This window comes from Mobula hypostoma, chromosome 18 (genome assembly GCF_963921235.1).
Source record: "Mobula hypostoma chromosome 18, sMobHyp1.1, whole genome shotgun sequence".
Lineage (NCBI taxonomy): Eukaryota > Metazoa > Chordata > Chondrichthyes > Myliobatiformes > Myliobatidae > Mobula > Mobula hypostoma.
The window spans coordinates 37,309,191-37,333,627 of NC_086114.1; the positions used below are offsets into that span (position 1 = coordinate 37,309,191).

At 40.1% G+C, this 24,437-nt stretch overlaps 1 protein-coding gene across 7 annotated transcripts in view; it reads left to right on the top strand.

The window, feature by feature from the left end:
- The window catches only part of washc2c (WASH complex subunit 2C), a 69,630-nt gene that overhangs the window by 25,017 nt on the left and 20,176 nt on the right, over positions 1-24,437 (top strand). For 6 of the 7 annotated variants that reach the window (XM_063070745.1, XM_063070739.1, XM_063070738.1 and 3 more), the window contains exons 14-21: positions 1,207-1,266; positions 2,998-3,150; positions 14,452-14,564; positions 17,435-17,533; positions 18,431-18,544; positions 21,427-21,549; positions 22,424-22,602; positions 24,161-24,257. In XM_063070745.1, coding sequence (XP_062926815.1) covers positions 1,207-1,266; positions 2,998-3,150; positions 14,452-14,564; positions 17,435-17,533; positions 18,431-18,544; positions 21,427-21,549; positions 22,424-22,602; positions 24,161-24,257 — 938 coding nt within the window. The remainder of the gene's footprint in view (positions 1-1,206; positions 1,267-2,997; positions 3,151-14,451; positions 14,565-17,434; positions 17,534-18,430; positions 18,545-21,426; positions 21,550-22,423; positions 22,603-24,160; positions 24,258-24,437) is intronic. The other variant, XM_063070740.1, reaches the window with a different exon arrangement.

The following is a 24,437-nucleotide window of genomic DNA, read 5'->3' on the forward strand; positions in this document are numbered from 1 at the left end:
AATGTTTCTGTAGTCCATTGTACAGGGGAGTGGTCTATAAAATTTCATTAGAATCCTGTTGACCAGCCTTACCCGTTTCTAGGATGTAGGGGTGGATTTTGAGAGGCAAATTAATGGCTGTGTCCTTCAATTAAATGACCTTGCCACTGGTGAGGCTTTGCCCTTGGACACTTCCATTGGAATACAGACCTTCACTGAAGCTATGAAAACTGTCCAGCTAATCAGTAATATACTTGGATGAGTAATATTTGTGTTGTTTGAATATGTGTAATAAAATCCCAGGTAAAGCGAAATGAGGCTCATCCCTTGCGCTGCATCCCTGAGTGCACCAATTGAGGTGTCCTTGGCCAATCTGGGGTGGGTAGCTGAAAGTGTTTACAATTCCTCTGGAATTGAGGGGAATAAACAGCTTTGATTCTTAGCTCCCAGCCACTACTCTCAGTAGCTCTACTCTCTGGATCTATTTGATCTCCACATTTCCTATCATGGGTGCAGTGAGGGTGTGGTCAGCGAGATGCTGGGAACCCAGTTATCATTTTGGAGCTTCAAAACCTGCTTGCTGGTGGTGGGCAGGAATTGGGAATCCAGGATCTATGAAATAACTTAGAGCCTTCTGACAGGGAAAGCCTGCACAGCAGTGACATCTGCTGAAGTCAGTGATGCTGCAGCTGTTCATTGAACAGTGGAGTCGGTGAGAAGTAGGTACAGCATTTATTGTTATAAGCTGTGTATTTGTACTTGGCTTCTGGTAATAGCAACGAATTAATATTAATTGCCCACTGCTGATTTCTTCCTGTAATGGTAGGAGTGAGGGCTTTGTTTTGGTTGGAACTATAGCTTGTGCCTAACCATTTTCATTGGCATATGCTAGCTTACAGCTGTTTCTGCACTCTTCTCTGCTTTCTGAGGGATGGATGTCATTTATTTCAAAGTCTTGCTCAGAATGTTCGGAGATGTATTTTGTGATTTAAACGATTCCATTGGGATAAAATATTTAGTGGGCAAATGTACAGTGTAAGCTCTAGTACTCGTTGAGTTGGTTTGTACGACTTAAGTTTCCAGGGGCGGTTCACTCTTTCAGTTAGACAAATTTGATCTAATTTCCATAGTACTTAGACTGTTATTCCTAGGGGTTTGAAAGTTACATAAAGTATTTAGGTATTTAATTTTCCCATTTTAAACATTTTTCTCCAATCTTAAACTCAGACTCTGCTATAAGAAAATGTATGAAAAAGGTACCGGCTGGAGCGGTTGCTATTTACCCCGGTAGGTTCCTGTAATGACAGAACAGCGGTCTGTGTGTGTGAGTGTTTACTTATTACACGGCATGATCATTCCGCTTGAGATGTATGATTTTCTGCAGTTTTTTATTGTATTACTTTCTAAAAACTTTGACGTTTATTGCCACCATGGCGTTACAGCAGCTAAGTGTCAGTAACATTTGCCAATTTGGAGTCTTGTATTAGCCAGACCAAATGTGGATGAACTGTTTCAGTCTCTGAGGAAAAAATAATTAGCATTCATTTTTACAGCCATCTGATGTTATGGTGGTCACCATTGTGAGCTTTTTTTATTCCAGATTTGTTTAATTAGCTGAATTTAAATTCTCTGCTGCTGTAGTGGTGTTTGAATTAATCAGACTTCACATGTTCATCCTGCAGTCTAAGCATTGTTACCATCTGAGCAGATTAGAATGTATGAAATCTAATTGAATATTGGGTCAAGTATTTCCTGTAACTCTGATAAGTTACACACCTCAACATAGCGAGAAATATCAATACTTTTAAATCAAAAGTAGTTATTTTAAGGGAGGAGTTAGTGAGCGGAGTCTATGTAAGCGGAGCCCAGTACGAACTGTGCTTTTCATGTGGACAAAATATCTGGTGGAAGCTGCTGGGATCAGAAATGCCGCTTATTCTCTGGCTGCATCATATGATGGGAACATATTACTCCAGGAGGGATTATGTGGAAGTTGGGTGCAGTGATCTGTGCTGTATTCAGAGAGGATGGTGAGTATATGCAATGAGTTGCCTAAGGAAGTGGTTAAGACAGGTACGTTATCATTTAAGAGACGCTTGGATAGGTACATGGATGGCCAAAGCTTGGAGAGATACAGGCAGAATGCAGGAAATTGGGACTGTCTGGGTGGGCTTTATAGTCGGCATGGACTCACTGCGCCAGAGGGTCTGTATCCATGATATATTTCTCCTTGATCTATTCCACGGCTAAGATCTGCATAATGTTCCTGCAGGAATAATAAAAACAAAGTTAGTGAATATTGTATACCTACCTAACTGTCTTCAGATAGCCAAGGTCATAAGCTCGAAAGATGTTGATTAGTTATTATTTGGATGAGGTCAGGTCACTCGTCTGAGTGTTACTGGTACCATGTAACCCAGTACTACCTGTCACATGCTCAGGTGGTTGGCGACTAAACCGGCTCCCCTACCAGGCTTGCTTGGTGAGGCGGGTGGCTGGACATCCTGCAGGATGAAAAAGAAGACCTGTCAAAGGGCGGATGAACCCTCTCGTAGGGTCAACAGCCATCTAGCAAACACGTGCCGTGAAGGGCGGAAAGGGCATCCCTGGCATCGAAGCTTGGTCTGGCCATTCACTGCCACAGAAATTCCCCCAGCCGTCTTGGACCCCACCATGCCGCTGGATCTGGGAGGGGATGTCGAGAGGGTGGGTCTAGACCTGTGCAACCCCCTGCTCACCTAAAATCCACTCACGCACACGCTGTTCCTTTCTGAGGAGTGGGGTCAACCCCACTAACTGACTGAAAGGAACCATCATCATCCTATGGGATGGATAGCCAGAGAGAGAGATTTGGATGTGTAAAGGCAGGGGAATATTATTGAGTTGAAAATGCTCTACTGAAATGGTTAACATTTTTCCTTTTGTCAAAGCCGTGTATTTTCTTAATATTTAGCCCTCATTTAATCTTGATTGTATCAATATGGAGGATCCTTTATGACTTCCAGTTTTCTTTCACAGGTGGAGATATATTTAAATCTGATGCAATTCCTGAGAAAATCCATGGGAAAGGAGCAAAGAAAAAGGTGACAAAACCCCCACCAGCTCAAAGTGCTGGAGGATTGTTTGATGAGGAAGATGACGATTTGTTTGGATCGAAAACATCAAGTTCTGGTAAATCTGGGGCAAACTTCAATTTAAAACAAATCTGATGCCATATTTAGTTAAAGCTGGATTTTGAATCAGATTTAGACAATAAGAATTAGGCCAGTGAGGCCATCGAGTCTGCTCCACCATTTGATCGTGGCAGATCCATTTCCCTCTCAACCCCTTTCTCTTGCCTTCTCCCCATAACCTTTCATGCCCAGATTTATCAAGAGTTTATCATCTCCTGCCTTAAATACACCCAGTGAATTGGTCTCCACAGCTGCCTGTGGCAGCAAATTCCACAGATCACCACTCTCTAGCTCAGGTTTCGAACTTGTAGTCCATGGATTCCTCAGATAATGGTAGGGATCCCTGGCTTAAAAAGGTTGGGAGTCTAGCTAAACAAATTCCTTATCTTTATTATAAATGGACATCCCTCTATTCTGAGCTGTGCCCTGTAGTGTTAGATTTTCCTACAATAGGAAGCATCCTCGTCACATCCATTCTATCGAGGATATGAAACCCTTTCCAATGTCAACACATCCTTTCTTAGATAAGGGGCACAAAACTGCTCACAATGCCCCAAGTGAGGCCTCACCAGTGTATTATAAAGCTTCAGCAATACATCCTTGCTTTTATATTCTAGTCCTCTCAAAATAAATGCTAGCATTGCATTTGCCTTCCTCACCACTGAGCCAATCTGCAAATTAACCTTTAGGGAATCCTCCACAAGGACTCTGGAGTCCCTTTGCACCTCAGAGTTTTGAATTTTCTCCCCATTTAGAATATAGTTTATGTTTTAACTCCTTTTACCAAAGTGCATGATCATATACTTCCGAACACTGTCTTCCATCTGCCACTTCTTTGCCCATTTTCCTAATACATCTAAGTCCTTCTTCAGCTTCCCTGCTTCCTCAATACTGCATGCCCCTCCACTGATCTTCGTATAGTCTGCAAAATTGTCCACAAAGCCATTATTCTGTCATCCAAATCATTGATGTACAATGTAAGAAGCAGTGGTCCCAACACAGACCCCTGTGGAACACCACTAGTCCTGGCAGCCAATCAGAAAGAGCTTGCTTCATTCCCACTCTTTGCCTCCTGTCAATCAGCCAGTGCTCTATCCATGTTGGTATCTTTCTGTAATACCATGGGATCTTATCTTGCTAAACAACCTCATGTGTGGCACCTGTCAAAGCCCTTCTGAAAATCCAAGTACACAACATCCACCAATTCTCCTTTGTCTATCATGCTTGTTATTTCCTCAAAGAATTCCAGCAGATTTGTCAGGCAAGTGTTTCCTTTAAGGAAACCGTGCTGATTTTGGCCTACCTATCATGTGCCTCCATGTACCCTAAAATCTCATCCTTAACAATCAACTCTAACATCTTCCCAACCACTGAGATCAGGCTAACTGGCTTATAATTTCCTTTCTTCTGCCTCCCTCCTTTTTTGATGAGTGACATTTGCAATTCTCCAGTCATCAGGAACTATGCCAGAATCTCCTGATTCCTGAAAGATCATTATTAATTTCTCCACAATCTCTTCAGCTACCTCTTTTGGAACCCTGGGGTGCAGTCCATCTGGTCTAGGTGACCTGTGTACTTTCAGATCTTTCAGCTTCCTAAGCACCTTCTCCGTAGTAATAGCAACTGCACTCACTCACACCTCCTGATACTCTTGAACTTCTGGCATACTGCTAGTGTCTTCCACAGTGAAGACTGATGCAAAATACTTAATAATTTTGTCCGCCATTTCCTTGTTCCCCATTTCTACTTCTCCAGTGTCATTTTCCAGTCGTCCAATATCTACTCTTGCCTCTCTTTACTCTTTAGGCATTCTCTTTGATGTTATTGGTTAGCTTACCTCGATACTTCATCTTTTCTCTCTTTATGACTTTTTAGGTGGTTAACGTTGGTTTTTAAAAGCTTCCCAATCCTGTTAATTTCCCACTAATTTTTGCTCTATTGTATGCCTTCTCTTTTGCTTTAATGTTGGCTTTGACTTCCCATGTCAGCCAAGATTGTGTCATCTTGCCTTTCCATACTACTACTTTGGGATATATCTATCTTGCACCTTCTAAGTTGCTTCCAGAGTTCCTACCATTGCTGCTCTACCTTTATCTCTGCTAGTGTTTCCTTCCAATCCCTCATGCCTCTGTAATGCCCTTTACTCCACTATAATACTGATACATTTGACTTTAGCTTCTCCCTTCCAAATTGCAGGTTGAATTCTATATTATCTTCACTACCTCCTAAGAGTTCCTTTACCTTGAGCTCTGCCATCAGATCAACCATGACAAGCTGTGATGTTGTTTAATGGCGAAGCAGGCTCAACGGGCCAGATGGCCTGCTCCTGCTCCTATTTTTTTTATGTTCTCTCCAATTAAATCCAGTTCTCTACACAGTACCCAATCCAGTACAGCTGATCCCCTAGTGGGTTCAACCACTAGCTGCTCTAAAAAGTCATCTCATAGGCATTCTGCAAATTCTCTCTTGGGATCCAAAATCAGCATCAACCTGATTTTCCCAATCTACCATAATAGTAAAATCCTCCATGACTATTGTAACATTGCCCTTTTGATCTGCATCATCTATCTCCTGTTGTAATTTGTAGCAAACATCCTGGCTACTGTTCAGAGGGCTGCTTATAGCTCCCATCAGGAGTTATATTGCAGTTCCTTAACTCTACCCACAACAATTCTACATCTTCTTACCCTGTATCGCCCATTTCTAAGGATTTGTTTTCATGTTTTGCCAACAGATCCACGCCACCCCCTCTGCCTACCTACCTGTCCTTTTGATACAATATGTATCCTTGGATGTTAAGCTCCTAACCATAATATTGTTTCAGCCATGACTCAGTGATGCCCACAACATCGTACCAGCCAATCTCTAATTGCACTGCAATTATCTACCTTAATCTGTTTACTACATCTATTCAACTATAACACCTTCAGTCCTGCCTTCGTCACCTTTTTAGTTTCTGTCCCCGTTACATTTCAACTCAACTCACTGACTGCAATTTTGCCCTATCATCTTCCTGTCCTTCCTAACAGTCGCACTACACATTGCTTCTGCTTGCATGCCAATCCGCAGCCCTACTCCTGTTTCCCAGCCCCCTGTCAAATTAGTTCAACCAGGGATTTCCAGCCTTTTTTATGCCATGGCCTGTACCATCAACAGAGGGGTCTGTGAACTCCAAGTTGGGAACTCCTGGTTTAAAGCCTCCCCAAGAGTTTTAGCAAACCTGCCCACGAGGATATTGGTCCCCCTTGATTCAGGTGTAAAAAGAGATCCTAATGTTCCAGAAATCTGAAACCCTGCCCATGCACCAGACCCTCAGCCACGCATTCATCTGACAAATCATCCTATTCTTACCCTCACTGGGTGCGTGGCACAAGCACCAGTCCAGAGATTACTACCCTAGAGGCCCTGCTTTTCAGCTTTCTACCTAGATTTGACAGCTAATTATTTGCAATAATAACAGTTATGACCTATGCATCTTGAAAACAAAAATAGTGTAGAGACGGTCTCTAGTTTCCCTCTTTTAAAGGCTCCTTGAAGTTGCCATCTTCAACCTGCAAGCTGTACAGTGTGGCTAGCTGTCAAATTGTTTAAGTGATTCTCTGAGATTTTGTGTGATGCTGGTAAAACAAAGTACCTGAATCTGTAGTTAGGTCTGGGGCTGTTCAAATATCCAGAAGAAGGAGAAACAGGATGGATATAATAGAAAAGCAATGAAGTACAAGGTAACTATTCAGCCCATCAAGCCTTGTCTGTTCTGTTGGTCCTACACTTTCCTAATGCAAGGTTTCCACCTGAAATGTCAATTCCTCCCCACAGAGGCTGTTCGATCTGCTGAGTTCCTCCAGCAGATTGTTCCTCTTGAACTCCAAATTAATTTACTTCTAGTGCCTGTTCAATTTATATTTGAAATTCTTTGGTCTTTTGGAACTTCCCTGTTTCCTGAAAAGTAAAATGCTGTATCTGTTGGAAATCTGAAATTTAAACACAAAATGCTGGAAATTCTCAGTCAGGTTGGTGACCATTTATCAAAGATTTTTAAACAAGATCATTGATGGGAAGGATTAGCTCCATTTCTCTATCTATATAGAATGTTAATCTACTGATTATTTCCAGTACTTTTTTTTCATTCTTCACTCATTTACCTTGTACCTCTCCTCCAAAAGTTTAATCTGTGTTACTGATTTATAATGCATCTGCAAATGGAAGTTCTTTTTATTTACCCTCTTTGGGAATACCATGTATTCCTCTATCAGGTCTTGATATTCTTCATTCTGATGAGAACAACATCAGCTTCGCTAGTGTAATCCAATTGCTGAAAACCTTCATACCCTCTAACCATTGAAGTATATCTTACCTGGAATTGTAAAGAGCAAGAACAATTGTAAAGTGCTCTCCTGGTGATCATCTTAAGCTCCGGCACAATCCTTTTGTGAGGTGCTTGATGTCTCCTGGATGATCTCCATTTTACATGATCTCTGGCTAGGGACTCACAAGACATGGAGAGGATGTTGGATGTTTTGAGGAAACTCTATGAACATCCATAAAACATAGTCTCTATAACCAGAAATTGCATGCCATGGTGGAGCTTATATAGGTTGTTTTACATGAGTGTCTCGTGTTGTGTATGTGAGCAGGGTGTCCTGCCCATTGAAGCTGGTTGAGTGCGATCAAAGCCTCTATGGTATGGATATTGGCTTGGGAAAAGCTTCTGGTTGTTCTGTCCTGTTAATTAGGTTTGTTGGACTGAGCTATCTTCTATACAGATTTTCCAGGTCTCTGGAACACACAATCTCCATGTTTCTACAACACACTAAATCTCCAGGTTTTTCCGGTCTCTGGAATATTACTGCCCAGTGCCAGCTTTGTAGGCTTGGTCTTCAGACTCGTCTTCCTGAAGTCTTCTGAAGTGGTGCTGATGCATTGATGGCAAAGGTTGACTTTGTAGTTGGTTTCTCTATGCTGGGAGGTGGCCTCAAGGCATAAATCTTGATCTGTGTTTTCAGAACTTTACTCTGTATCTTTGGTGTTAGGACGTTTGGTGCTGTGTGTTAGGGCAGGATGGTGGAAGACATTTGTTTTTAGTATAAGGCCCATCTCACTGTATGCTTTACTGAAGGAATCTGCAATGCCTTCACACTGCCTCTGCATATCCATATTGTTGTGTTTGCATGTTATGAATCGCTAAGCGATGTTCTGGAGTGGAGAGCATTAAAACTTGAACAGTTTTCTGTTTGTCCTGTAGAGAGACTTCACTGAGGAGAATGTTGAAGGTTCACTGCAAAACTACAACATTGTTGCAGAGAAAGCTGAAGGAAGCTATAGTATTGCTCATTCTCTGGGATTGTGTTTGCAGTGGACATTTAGTTGCGATCACAACTTTTGCATGTCATCATGCAGGAGGTATGGAATAGAAGCTAATTTTTAAGAATTGAGGATTTTTGCATAAACCTTCGGTTGACTGAGTCAAAGGCTTTTGTGAGATCAATAAACTCCATGCACAGTAGTTTCTGTTTAGAATAACTCTAAACTCTTGGACCTTGGCCTTTTGGGCCCCTGTCTGCATGGCTTCTACATTTCCTGACTGTCAACCTCAGTTGGTTAGAATTTGTCATAGTATTTCACCCACCCTGTCCTTAACATTGGTGCTTCCAGAGGTGTGTGTTCAGTTCCCCGTATACCCGTAAGTAAATGGCCACATCCAGCACCAGCTCAATCTTTGTCTCACCAGTGATGCCATTGTTATTGGCCGGATGACCCACAATGTTAAAATGGAATATAGGAAAGAGATCACAAACCATATATCATAGTGTCAGAACAACAACCTAGCCTTTAACAAGGCGAAAGATGGGGTTGTTAATCAAGAAAGTGGAGGGAGGAGCACAACCCCATCAGTGGAGCTGCTGTAGAGTAGGTCGACAGCTTAGTTTTTAAGCAACCATATCACCAGAAACCGCTCCTGGTCCCTTCACAGTGACGCAGTGGCAAGAAAGCACATCAGTGAATGTACTGTCGTAGGCATTTGAAAAGATACTTGTCCGTGAGGAGTCCCTTCAACCTCTACAGATGTGCTAGAGGAAGTATCCGGACAAATTGCATCTCAGCCTGGTGTGTGGTAATTGTTCTGCTCTGTATTGAGGGAATCTGCCAAAGGTGGTTAACGCTGCCAGTCCATAACAGATCTGTCACTTCCTTCTATCCAGTACCTCTTCATGGTGCGTTGCTTCAGGACTGGTAGTATCATCAATGATGCCTGCCACCCTGACTACCTGACTATTGCCTTCTCTCTCTCTTTCCCCTACCTTTTTGGGAGAAGATATAGGAGCTTGAAAGCCTCCCCAGCCAATCTTAAGACCTGTTTCTTTACCACTGCTATCAGATTCCTGAACCAGTCGCTTCTTTCACACTTTCTTCTCCACAATTCCACCTCTCTTGGTTATTCTGGTATTGTCACCCTAACATTCCCTTTTTCTACTACTTGTCAGCTTACATTACTACCTTTGCACGATTCTGCACTGGTCACTATTATTACACTGTATATACTGTGTACTCTGTGACCTTCACATGAGCACAGAAATTCATTGCGTCCTGATGTATATGACAACAAACTAATCTAAACTGACCAACTCGCCAACCTTTCAAGAGTCCCAATGACAATTGCCGGCACTGGCTCATTGTAAACCCCTTCAGGCTAACATCAATGAGCAGCAGTCTACTTGGTGGATTTTTAATTCTATCAACTACCAGAAGTTACTTGGGAGAAGTCCCTGATAAATGAATGTTGGCTGAAATCAAACCTCTTGGAAACTACTAACTTGACTAGAAAATTAACTGAACAGTAGGGATGAAAAGTAGATATTCAAACTAGCAAGAAATGACCTCTTGGTGTTGTGTCTATATGTATATGCTGCAAAGATGATAGGATGGAAAGCCAAGTATCCCAAGTTTTTTTTTGATGACTCACAGGCACCATTATAAATAGTGTAGCTGGATATTCATAGATGAATTGAATAGGAAAATCTGAGGTAAAGAGGTTTCAATGCATGCAAATGTGCAGTCACCTAGTCAGGATATAGAAAAATACTACGACTTATTTCCTGAATATGTCAGCTTGTTGTATTGGAGTTGGGTAAATTGGGGAAATGGGAGGGGCATCTGGGTGATAGTGTTCATGCACAATGATCAGTAAAGGACAGGTATTGAAAAGCTTCTGATGAAAGTCTTGGTACAACCAACCAGTATAGAGCAACCAATCTGATTTGCATCCCACTCTGCGTTCACTCTAAGCACTCTCATCAAAATACAGTGTTGTCACTTGCCAAGTTTTGAATAACATTCTCTATAGCACCTCTCCTGCCCAACCCACCCCATCCTCACTGTCACCAAAGCTGTGATTAGTGCCATCCAGGAAGACAGGTGTAGTACGTAGGATACTCAAGTAGTTTTCAAACCAGACACCAACTTGACTGGGAACTCTGTTTTCTTCATCACTGCCTGGCAAAATTTTTGAAATTTCACACCTAATAAAGCCGAGGGTAAACGTCCATGATGTGCATTGGGAGGTAGTTGAAGGTGGTGACCACCAGCGCTTCATTTTCCTGGTCCATAATAGGGGAGTTTGAAAAGCCAGTCCTGCTAGGGGTGTTCTCGTCTGATGTTTGGTTAGTCGAGAATTGGTGTGGTTGTCGGATATGGGCATTATCTCAGAGTCTGCACTTGTTTTCGTTTTTTTTGCATTTGCTAATGCAAAAATACGATATCTGTGGTTTGATGACATCTAGTGGTTGAATACTTGTGTAAACAGAAGAGTCATGAAATCTAAGATGATGTTAACGCCTAGTTTGTCTATTGGTATGTGTTTCTTTCAAAGTAAGTACTATTTTGAGCTCAAGAATTAACTAGTCTTCCTTTAGAGCTGCAGCAGCTGGTGCTTGCCTGATGAGTTGTGCAAATTTGAAGCAAAGTGCGATGTGCCGTTTTGCTATCTATCCTCTGGCTGTTGCTCTGATTCATGGCCTAAAAGGCTCAGTTTAGCGTATGAGGTCTCAGTGCATGTAGCTAGTTACAAACTCCAGATCTGGTATTGGATTTTCTGTGTTGTGAGAAATGAGGTTTCACTGGTGGGAAAAAAATATCTAGGCTATTTTACATTCCTTTTCAGTAAGAGTTTCTGCCAGGGCCTTCGTTTCTGTTGCCAACCCCCTTGCTGGCAGGTTGGATGATGTGCCTTCTCCACTTCCAGTATGTTGCCAACCCCCTTGCTGGCAGGTTGGATGATGTGCCTTCTCCACTTCCAGTATTACATATGGTGAAGACCTGTAGTCAGTACTGCTTGGTGGAGGAGTGTGCTTTTTTGTGCCTTTGATACAGTGGCACTGAAGGAACCGTGATATACACTCAGTTGTTCCTTTGTTAGGTACAGGAGTGGAACCTGGTGAGGTCTTCTACTGCTGTAGCCCATCACTGAATGTATAATATATCAGGGTTTGATATGTTATGCATTCACAGGTGCTGTTCTGCAAACCACTGTTGTAATGTGGTGATTTGAGTTACTGTCACCTTGTCAATTTGAACCAATCTGACAATTCTGCTCTGACATCTCTCGTTAACAAGGCATTTTCACCCATGGAAGTGCTGCTCACTGGATGATTCTTGTTTTTTGCACCATTCTCTGTAAACTCTAGAGACTGTTGTGTATGGAAAATCTCAGGAAATCAGTTTCTGAGATGCTTAAACCACCTGTCTGGCACCAATAATCATTTCATGGTCAGTGTCACTTCGATCACCTTTCTTCCCCATTCTGATGTTCGGTCCAAAAAAAAATAACTGAACCTCTTGACCATGTCTGCATGCTTTTATGCATTGAGTTGCTGCCATGTTAGGCTGATTAGATCCAGTGGATTCCAGTTAATTGGGCCATCGGTTAATCAAGGCAGCATCTTTGGGGCAACTCTTAAAGAACAAAAACTACTCAAGAAAATAGCCGAGATTTACTTCATTTATTTGGGACACCATGCCGGTGAATTGGGACTGGAGTTTGTTGCCACACAGTTTCTAACTAGCATCACTTACAAGCACTTGTGTGTCTTAGTGAACGTTTTTTAAACACTGTCAGTTGTGTGTGTTTCTCTTCCAAAAAGGTGATTTTTGTCGCTGATAGTTGGTGATAGATAAGCAGTAAGACAATTCAGGACTCTTTTGCTCACGGTGGTTTCAAGCATTTAGGCTTGGAGATGTGACAAACAGGCTGGGAGTGAAAATGAAACAATTTTACTCCGACAAGTTAGCAACTATGAAGAATTTGAAGGTATTGACAATCATTTTGAATATTACAATAAAATTGAAGATTTAGGGCAGGGGTTTCCAACCTTTTTTTATGCCATGGAGCCTTACCATTAATCAAGTGGTCAGTGAACCCCAGGATGGGATACCCTAGTTTGGAGGGTGCAGTTGTCAAAAGTGTTGTCTGAAGGTAGTCCGTTATCTACACTTGGTGTCTGTACTGATTTTGATCACTTACAGTCAATTAAAAGAACACTACAGCGTTTACTGGCTGTGTTCTTCTGTCAGTAAATATTAGAAACTAATACAGTTTTATAGTACTGTAACGGTATTGGTAATGTTTTAATTTGTCTTGTATTTCATTTCAATACATAATTTGTTACCCAGTTAAAGGGAAGTTTATCTATTTTATACCTTTTTAACTTTTTCCTTGAAACTTCGGCTGCTTAATTGGGCCAAAGTGCACTGGTTCCAATGTGTCCCAATTAACCAGAATCCACTATATTTGCATTAGCGAGCAGGTATACAGATGTACCTAATAAAGTGGCCACTGAGTTTAAGTACAGGGCAAGATGATGGATGATGTGTGAATTGGAAATGTTTTATTATTGTCCCATATACCGAGATACAGTGAAAAGCTTGTTTTGTATATTGTTAGTGGGGATCAAATCATTACACGATACTTTGAGGTAGTACAAAGTAAAACACTAGCAGAATGCAGAATAGAAGTGTAACAGCTCCAGAAAAAGTGCATTGCAAGTAGACAATAAGTTACAATATCATTATGAGGTAGATAGTAAGGACAAGAGTCTTATCATATTAAGGAACCATTCGATAGTTTTATAACAGGGTAGAAGCTGTGTTTTGTGCTTTCGGTGTGCTCTTTGTGTATCTTCTCCCTGATCAGTGAGAGGATAAAAGAGAATCCCAAGGATAAGTGGGGTTTTTGATTTTTCTGGCTGCTTTACTGAGACGAACTTGGAAGATGGTTGTTTTCCTATCCAGTTCTGCCCATGTGCTGGAGGAAATGGGTTTGGGGCCTGCCCTCAGTAGACGGTAGGCTTATTGTGCATATCCCTGGGTATTGAGTATTGGTTTACATGTGCCAAGATACAGTGAAAAACTTGTCTTGCATATTGTTTACATAGATCAAGTCATTACATAGTGCTTTGAACTAGACTGAGATAAAACAATAACAATGCAGAATAAAGTGTAAATGCCACCGAAAAAATGTAGTTCAGGTTAATGATAAAGTTCAGGGTCATAAACCAGGTGGATTCTGAGGCCAAGTGTCCTGAGGTAAAATGTGAACAAAAACTGCCAGTGTGCTGGCATTTCTGACACCGGCTGTGTTGTCATTTCTGTTCGTACCCTGTCATTTGGAAGTCCAGACAATTTAATGCTCAACAGTAATGAATAACGTGAACGAAATCACTAGAGAGACACTGAAGCTAGTAGATCTAGTGTTTTATTCATCAAAAATGAGCACTAGGCATCACATTGAGACACTTGGTGGAAAGGGCCTATTTGATCCACTATTACATGATATTTTGTACACTAAAGATCAAAGGTAACAGCAGGACAATTCTATATTTACAATGTATCTACTATGCTTCCTTTGAATTACATATAGTTTCACACACCTCCTTCTTCAGACCCACACTTCTGACACCCAAAGTGAATGTTAATCAGCATTGTCTGGTTTGCAATCAACTGGTGTCCGCAGTTCCTGGAAACTATTGTTCAGGGTTGCATTTTAAATTGAATCTACAATCCATGTTCAGGTCTGAAGATTGGTTGTTGAAGTTAATGTTTGCTATATTTCCCAACTCTAGAATACCCCCTAACCATGAGGAAATACAAAGATCCAGTACCCCTCAGTAGGTAACAGTTAAGTTTAAAATCCCATTAACCAATTAAGACAGTTTTCAGAATATTTGATTAATGCAGTTGAATTGCATACATACTCAGTAACTCCAGTATAATTAATCAGTCTGTTTTTCTTTCTGATGTTTATCAGTTGCCCCTGAACCCAAGCCAGCTACAATTCTTTTTGATGATAGTGATGACAGTGGACTCTTTGAGACGAGTGTCACACCAAAAGTACCCAAAGAGAAATCAAGAGTGCAGCAGGTGAGTGGTTGCTTCAGAATACGTGCATGAAGTGTAACATCTGGTTAACTGCAGCTTTGCAACAATTTTACATTTATTTTCTTAACCCATTCATGGTCTGCAATGCTGGGCCTATGGTTGGGTAATAAATCCAAATCATTGCAGAGGACAGAGGGGAAATGGAGGCAGTAGTGAAGCAGGAGAACCAAACCAAATGTGTGGGCATGATTTAAATATCAACATTACTAGAGGGATATGGGTAACTCTCGGTAATTTCTAAAGTAAGTACATGTTCGACACAGCATTGTGGGCCGATGAGCCTGTATTGTGCTGTAGGTTTTCTATGTTTCGATGTTATTAATTTTGTTGTTATACCTGTTAAGCAAATGTTGATCCCAAGGAGAAGGGCTTGCCAATTAAATAATTGCCATTACTTCTGGCACCCCTCCATGGAGAACACCCCCTATATTGAACAGTCTGTATTGAATATCACCTATATTGAACAGTCTCTCTCCTGCTGTTGCAATGGCTTCTAAATCCTGTACCATATGCTGATTTATTTATTTATTTTTTACGAACTGTTGGGTTAATGCAGACATTTGTTCTTTACAATTTTTACTGTCTTTATCATGCTGTTTTTGTAGTTCATCACAAGTTTTGCGATTCTTTCCCAATCTATTAATAAAAGTCTTTACTCACCCCGTGAACTTTTTCATGCGTCCGCACATTTGATCAAACCGACTACACGGTCTTATATCTTAAGTCACAAATTTGAGGTTTTTTCTTTCCTTCAGGCATAAATTTAATATTGTTGGTATGCTTTATCCAGACTTTTACATTAATTTTATCAAACTGAGATGTTCTATTCAGTTAACAGCTGTTACTAGGTTTCATGACTTTGGCCATTATTTTGATTTGATCTTAATTCACAGGTGCTTTTTATTACTTTGACCACAATCTGGAAATACTGACAGATTGCTACCAATGGATTGCACAACCAAAGTTGTACTAGGTACCAAATGGATCACAACCGATATTTTTACAGATCTGTTTTTTTTAATGTAAAATAGCAATGTAGTAATTTCCTCTCTGACTTCTACCCGATGATGTATTGAAGTTTAAACTAGTTTTCCTTTCAGACAATTTGGAATTGGGGAGGAAGCTTTTACCTCCCATTTAGTTCAGATGCCGAAAATTTTCCACTTAGTCTGCAATTCTTCCAAGTCCATAAAACTTTGCAGTCATGCTCGCTGACTACACCAATTGGTGGGTTCTGATGGTTTTTAATCCAAGGTTCTTTTGGAAGTCAGGAAAGGGGCACAAAACTTGTTGCTTCATAATCATTTTTTTGAGCATTAATGGAACAAAGAGATTTGGAAACAAAGTGATTGAGGTCTACTAAGTGAAGGAAGATAGAAGCAAAATGACAAAGATGGAGCTGCTGCACAGTCAGCTGATTTATACTGGATGGAGCTGGTCAGCTCTTTTATACTGGATGGAATCCATTTAAATTTGCAGGTAAGAGTCAGCCCATTAGAATGCCCCTATTTGAATATGCAGCGTCAGAGAAGCTTCTGGAGCTTTCCATAATAATTCAAATGTAGCCACTAGGGGACACTACTACTGCATATACATACGGTGGCCAGTGAGAAGTATACTAAGTAGTTATTTGTATAGAAGTAATCATATAAAATGCAAGCTGACAATTGTTTAGCTGCAAAGAAAACAGCTAACACTTGGACCCAACTCTTCCATCAATTCCCCTCAAATTTGACCACTCAGTAACATTCTGTGGGAAATATAGTGGTCAATTAACTTGCCACATTTTTGGAATGTGGGGAGGAATGGTAGCACTTGAAGAAAAATGCACATAGTGTTGGGGACAGCACATAAATGCCAATCACAGAGCTCTAGAAATCTAGGATTTTGGATCTGTGAGGCAGCAGGTTGAGTAGCTTAATCACTCTGCTGCCCCATGACTAGATTCCTTGCCCATGGGGACTACTACTTCCAATGATAATATTTCTCCACATTGTCATGCTCCTGGAAATCTAGTGGGTAATCCAGACTGTAAGTTTTGACATTTTTGCTCTGAGTGGGATTGAAGCTCAGGATAGTCAACCTTTCAAAAGAGAAAGACAGCTGATATTGAGGAAGTTGGTGAATTGAATTGAGTAAACTGTGTTGGGGCAGAAACGTTGGATATAGACTTGTGAGAGATTGAACAGTGCAGCTTGTGGGCTGGAAGTTTTCCAAGTTGTCATTTGAAGAAAAGTGGTAGAAATTTTACCAAGCTATTGCGTGTGAGTCCTGGATATCTGAACACACCCATTACATTGTCCGGTACTTTCTTGGAGAGAAAGTATCAAACAATCTAATGGGTTTGTTCAGATGCGCTGTTACATGAACAATGAAAGAAGAAAATGCTGGAAGTACTCAGCAGGTCGGGATGTATCCTGAAAAGAGCAAGAGTGAAAGTTTCAGATCAAAACCTTTCCTCAGAACACTTGAATAGTTAACTATTCTTCTTTTTCGTGTACACTACTAGGTATTTCTAGCTTTTTCTGCTTTTATCTTAGATTTCAAGCAACTGCATTTATTTGCTTTCAGTTGGTTTTGTGGCTAGTGTCTGGGCAGATCTCAAAGCAGCAGAGATGTATCCTAGTGTAGCTTCCTATCTGAGCAGTAAACCCTCCTCTTGTACAACATTGACATTCATAGTTTGGTTTTTGAAGTTGGAAACTGCACTAAGGGTCAGTTTCCAATAGCAACTCCCAGACCAGGATGGAGTGTTTGTGAATGGATCAGACTCGTGAGCTCTGTGTACGGTGCAGCCTGAAGGAAGTGATGATAGAGTTGGGGAAATTAATTTGTCTTAATCAATTTTCAAGAATGCAGGACCACTTACGGAAGTGCTCGAATCCTCGACGCTGCTTGGTGAAAAGTCCCAGACCAGCTCTGGTCTTTTCTCTGATGAAGATGAATCAAAGGTAAGGCCAATAAGGCATTGATTCTTAAATAATATTAGAACATGGATGTATCTGCTATTGCAACACTATACTCTGCAATATGTTATTTATTTCCCCTTTGAGTTACCTTGAAGATGTGACTTATTTATTTCCCCTTTGCGTTCCCTTGAAAAATGATGGTTTGAAATCATTTTTCACTGTACCTTGGTCTAATTGACAATAATAAACCAATTACCAAATATAGACCTGTGATGTTATAAGTGGGTAGCTGGTGCTTCCACAGATCTGCTTATGTCTACTTTAAGTATTTTTATTTGCAGAAAATTTCATTCGTTTGCTTTCCTTGAACTAGATGTTTTAGAAAAGTGTATTGCAATATTTGCCTCAATCTGTGAAGTTCTGTATCTTGGACGTGCAGATCAGTGTTTAACGCAAGATATGGCTTCAAGCAGAAAAATCTTTCATTTGTTTGTCAAATGCTATGCTACTCTGAAATATTCAACTTAAAACCAGTGAAGAGGAAAACAGACGAAGGTTTAATCACTTTGTATGCTTCTTGGTTGCACTAATTAGACATCTTGGAAGAATATTTTTTTCAAACCTAATTAAAAACTTTACCCAAGGCAGATTCTCGTCCGGCATCACAGAGATCAAGTGGGTGCAGCCAGACATGCTTGTTCCCCCCCCCCCCCCATCTGAACTCACCAACCATTTGCATTACAGCTCATATGAGCTCATTTGAAATAGAATGAGGATCAAACTTTGGATCTTTGTTGTCTGTTCCATAATTTTTTTTTGCATTTGTTTACATATGAAGTTATTAATAACTTTGGAATAAGATAGTTCTTTATCTACTGTACCAATCAGTCTCTCAGTAGGGTCCTTGTTTACCTTTGATTCACTCTCACTCCATGACAGGATTTAGTCTTTCCAAGCAAAAACACCAGAAAAAATGAATCAAAGCAGTCATCAGGAAGCAAGACCAAATCCAGTCAACTTCCAATCTCACTCTTTGATGACGATGATGAGGAGGTAAATATCTTTTTCTTTTTATTCTGTACAAAAATCTTTTTTAAAAAATGCCATCTTAAACATGGCCTAGAACATAATGACTTTTTTAGGTACCTTCAAATACGAAACTATGTTAACCAGAGTTGTAGATATACAGACCTATCAACAGTAGAATTAGAATTTTTCAAGATTCTGAATTCGGCTTGCAGTTCAATACCTAGTAAATCAGTTTCTCGCCTATATAATGCACTCTTCCATGCTAAAAATGTAAATACACTGTATATTAAAGAGAAGTGGGAGAAAGAAGCAGGGTTGGTACTTTCAGAGGCGGTTTGGGGGAAAATCTGCAGCTTTCAATGGTCCTCGACTAATTCTTTGACTTGGAGAGAACATTGTTGGAAAAACATTATAAGATACTTCAAGACCCCATATCAGGAAAAATATAAAGATACAAATGTGATGTGTTGGAGAAGGTGCGGCTCTAAGGAGGCAAATCATTTTCATATTTTCTGAGATTGCCCTAAATTAAGTCTATTTTGGGAAGGTATTCATAGAACATTAGTTAAGGTACTTAGGTCCCAGATACCTCTGAACTTTGAGACGCTCTATTTGGGGCACGTATTGTTCCTTGAACAGAAGGAAGATATAAAGTTGCTGCAGGCCCTCTTAGCGGCAAGTAAGAAATCAATCACTAGAAAATGGCTAAATCCAATACCACCTACATTAGAAGATTGGTACGAAATTATCTTGGAAATATTTAAAATGGAAAAGTTGACCTACTCCCTGAGAACTCAAAAAGAAACATTTTATCGAATCTGGAATAAATGGATTGAATATATAACCCCAATGCGAGCAGACTTTAGATGACTCTCCTAATGATTTATATTGCTCTTCTCATCAACACAGTAATATTGCTAACGTAAGCACCCCTAGTCTAAATGTTTGTTGTTTTTTTTTGGAAAATAGAGAATTAACACAAGTAAAGGGAAAGATTTGGGAAAGGGATAAAAAAAAATGAAAAAATTAAGTAAATAAGTACATAGAGATTGGATAATTATGTCTGCGGGCAGGAACAAGCACGAACAAATTGGGATATAAACACCTACAATGGATGGTATATAGGCTTGTATGCAACATTTTGGACCAGTGGAAATGGTCCAGAAGGGTTGTATGGAAACTATTATTACCATTTTTCTTAACAACTAATTTCATTACTTAGCCTAATAGGTTAGATTTACCACAGTACATAATTATCTATTTAAATGTTTATTTTGCTTTTATATCATCTCAATGTGTACTTAAGAATGTATAAATAATTGTAGTTTTATACATATAAAAAAATGGAAAAGGTTATATGTGTGAAAAAAGCACATGATAATTGTGAACTCCTTATCCAAATAAAAATAAAATTTAAAAAAAAAATAAAATAAAAAATGCCATCTTATCAACAATCGTCCTAATTGTGCAATCCTGTTAGTCCAGAAATGCATTCTTAATTGAATAATGTCTACCGGTACTGGAAGGGGATTCTGTAAAATCTCATTGAGAGGTTAGGGTTGAAATCTAGAGGTTGGGCTCAAGTGGGCTGTCAATTTGATCTGACTTCAGAATCCCTCACCTGAATGAGAAACATGGTTTTCCTCAGACATGGTCATTTGTTTTTGTTTCTTCTTTTTGTTTCTGTCTTTTGTTTGTCATTCTTGTTTTTTTTTTCCTGCCTTGGTAAATTTTCCAGTATTGTTAGATAATTTTATAGGGAGAGGATATGCAGTAATCTGGTTTTAAAAAAACAGGTGTTTTTCCCCTGTATATTTATGAATTACTAAGTTCACAAGAAAATACTTGTGTATTGATGTTCTTAATGGGATATGTTGGAGTGAACACTGAAAGGGGTGGTCCTGTTAATTATTCTGTTCTTCTGCCTTAAGCTGGTGGTGTCTTGCAAGTTCACCTTGCTTAATATTTAAGCCTATAGTTCAGCCACTAGAAAGCATAGCCAAAACAAGAATTTCAAATCTATTAATACCATTTCTCAATGAAGGAGTCAAGGGTTTTCTCACCCAAAGTCTATTCAGTGAACATACATGCCACTGATTAATGGAAGAGTTTTCTTCCATTCTAATACCGCTGGTATTCGGTATGGTGCAGTTATTTCATTCAGTCAGCACACCTCTACCTGTACTTCCATTTACCCATCAATCAGTTATCTTTCTGTAGAGTTTGATTGAGTTAACATCCCAGATATATTTTTCGTGGGAGATAGTTTGGGTACATGCTCCATGGGACAAGAGCAGTGATTTTTCTTTTGCTGTGTAATCAGTTGTTTGTTATCCTGGAGCCTCTCTAAATAAGGTATTTAAGATGTCAATTTTGAGTATGGTGTGTGCTGAACTCTGTGAAATTGTGGACTGAGAGTAACACAAAAGTAGGCTTTCTGCCCTTTGAAAAGGTCCTATTAACTGTTCCCTGTTGTTTCTCTGTAATCCTACATTTAAAAAAAATTCATTTCACACATCTTTTTTGCTTTTCAGTCTGTTTCATTACAGTTTCAAATAATTCCAGATCCTAGTAACTTGCCAGATTTTCATGTTATATCTGCATCTTTCGCGTCCTTTTGCCAGTTATGGTAATTCTAGAAAGTAAAGGTGACTGACTTGCAAAAGTTCAGATAAATAGCTACACTTCACCTGTATTAATGAGTGGTGTCTATGTCGAGCTTATAATGATTGATGCAGAACCTTCGCTGGTTGCACAGGCTTCAGATAGGCTGTGAGTAGGACTTCATTGGTTAACTTTGGCAAAGTGAATATTTGTTTTCTCCATTGCATGTGAATGTTGAATGAGTGGAAGAGCTTCCTCTTGCAAGGCTGTCCCTGCCTTCAGATTATGTTGGGTTTTTATAGGGTGACCTCTTCAGTGCCATTTCTTCAAGGGATAGTTCTGCATCGAAGAAATCTCAGCAACAGAATGAATCCAAGGTTGCACCCAGCAATTTAAAATCCGCTGTATTATTTGACAGTGATGAGGTAAGGAGACCGGACTGTTTAGATACCAGTATGTGTGCAACACTTGTGGGCTGCCCCCAGCACACCCTCAATTGTTGGTTGTTGAATCAAGTGAAGCATTTTCACAGTATGTTTCAAAATTCACGTAATAAAAAAGTGAACCTTGAATCTCGGCTACATGGTAGATTATTCCTTTAACTCTCTTCTGTCCTTTAAACCCCCCCCCCCAATCATGGCAAGAATTTAGCAATCTTACTGCAATGCTTGGGTCTTAATTAATTCAACTTGTGCTAATCCCTACAGCTTGTAGTTGCCTGTCATTCAGGCTCATGCTGTAAGCCTGAATTTGGCCAGAAAGCGGCCACTTAACTCATTGCAACTATCATTGCTTGCAAAATAATCCAATTAATCCAACTACACTGCAATTTGTGCCTTCCAGAAATATTCAACTTCCTTTGGAAAGTTGTTAATTGTCCTTGACACAATAAGTCAGCATTCTGTCCCCTGGATTTTTTAAAAACTATCTTCAACTTTTGATGTATGGTTATGGCTTCCTCTGCCTGAGAAACAATTCCTTACTTATAACCTTTCATAGTTTTGGACATTGTCAATATTCTTAACCTTTGCTCTAGGCTTCTTTAATCACTCTTCACAGGATCCTTGGATCCTGTAAAATAAACACTGTCCTCTCCAACTGAGATGCAAACCAAATTTAAAGGTATTGAAAATCCATGTTATTTTCTCCCTTATCACAAAATCAATTTTTCAACAATTAGGCATATTAATGTTTTCCTTTAAGTTAATCGCCCTTTCTCCAGCACACCAGGACGAGTTTGTCTGCACACCTTGCCCATTTTCTCAATCAATTAGCTACTCATAAGTGTTTTCACTACAGGGTGACTGGCAAGGGTCAAATTCGCCAGTGACAGAGCGTGTTGTGGATATTGCGGGCACACAGACTTCGCTAACAAAGGCGGTGACACCCAAGGCTGCTGCAGCCTCAAAAGCAGTGAAGACCAGTCTATTTGATGATCCTGAGGAGGAGGACTTGTTTGGTGTTTCTGGGAAGGAAAGGTGAGACTAGGGAGTTATTTTAGAAGTACATAGTAAAAAGTTGAGTATGTAGTTTGAAATGTAGCCTCCTTTTGTAGGGTGCTTAAAGAATTTAATAGTGATAACCTCCTCCGGAAAGAATCTGTTCTGTTGAGCTACCCTTGCAAATAAAGGTCATCTATTGGGAGAGCCACGGGGTGGTGCACCGTCTTGCTGGGGGTGACACTGTGCATAGTATTGACAGGAGCGATGCAGTGCTGTGCAGACTCTTAACTAGTAGAAGGGAAAATGATCACTATTGGAAAGCAAGACAACAAAATTAGTACCATGATCCAGGCCGCAGAATTGCTGCCCATGCAACATGCTTTATGGGGGAGCATGTGCTGTGTTATTTGGACTTACCAGCCATCTACAGCAGGGGTCCCCAACCTTTTTTGCACTGCGGGCCGGTTTAATATTGACAATATTCTTGTGGACTGGCCGATGGGGGGCAGGGGTTCAAGTAGGGTTGCCAACTTTCTCACTACCAAATAAGAGACAAAAGTGGCAGTCAAATCCCGGGACACTTTACCTCAGGAAAGACTACCATGACCATGAAGCCTTGCACGGGCACCTGTGTGCGCATGCGTGTACGTGCCGTTTTTTTTTCCCTACAAATCAGTTTTGGCTTAATCTTCCGGATTCTGTTAAGTGAAACTACACTGTACATACATTATTTCTACTTCATATAGGCTGTGTATTTATCATATTATTCCTGTTTTTACTATATGTTAGTGTTATTTTAGGTTTTATGTGTTATTTGGTATGATTTGGTAGGTTATTTCAAGTTCAACAGTACGTGACAGGGAATGAGGAAAGGTGCAGCTGACTCGTATCGTTTCCTTGCGGCCCGGTAACACATGCTTTGCGGCCTGGTGGTTGGGGACCACTGATCTACAGAAAACACCTACGTTTCTAGGACATCTGGTTATCTTCTTTAATGCACGAGATATAACGCAGGACTTGCAAAATTACAACACACACAAAATGCTGGAGGAACTCAGCAGGCCAGGCAGCATCTATAGAAAGGAGTAATCAGTCGAAGTTTCGGGCCGAAACCCTTCATCAGGACTTCTTCCAGAATTATTTCGTTCAGTCTAAATTCAGACAGTTGTTGTTTTTACACCTTTGTGTTATTTATGGATCTAAAAGTAAGACAGCCAACTTGTTATTTGTCTTTTGTATTGAGATTCCGTCATATCTACTGACTTTAGAAATCTAGAAACATTGACCATGTCACTTGTAGTCTGTCCACTGTTGTGTTTTGATTAATTAATTCATTCAGGCATTTCTTGGTTGAAGAAAGGCATACTTTTTGAAAACATGTCATCGTTAATCATACATGCCCTTTCCCTTCCTTACACTACCATTTAATATCCACGGCACTCAACTCCCTTTTTCCCCTTGTTCCCAGAAGTTTGAGTTTGAGAACAATGGTATAGGCTGAGACTTTGAATGCATTTAAGTAGTTTGAATGTTAATGGAAAGAAACTTCTGTCCTCCTCCTAGGTTTTATTTTTAATTACTTTTCTCTTTTTAGCAAAAAAAAGCCCCAAAAAGTTTCTCTTTTGTTTGAAGATGATGATGAAGATGATCTCTTTGCATCTAAGCCAGCAGCCAGCAAACCTGCTGATCAGGTATTAACACTTAAAATGCCATATGAAGCTATTGACTGAAAAATGTTTTTGTTAATAAAAGGAGCTCCTATACCTTGTCCTTGAACCACAGCGATGACCTCTATTGATGACTGGACCCTGGATCTAGATGCATTGCAGAATCAAGCTTTCTTGTGGTAGAGCCATGTCATTGGCTTCTGA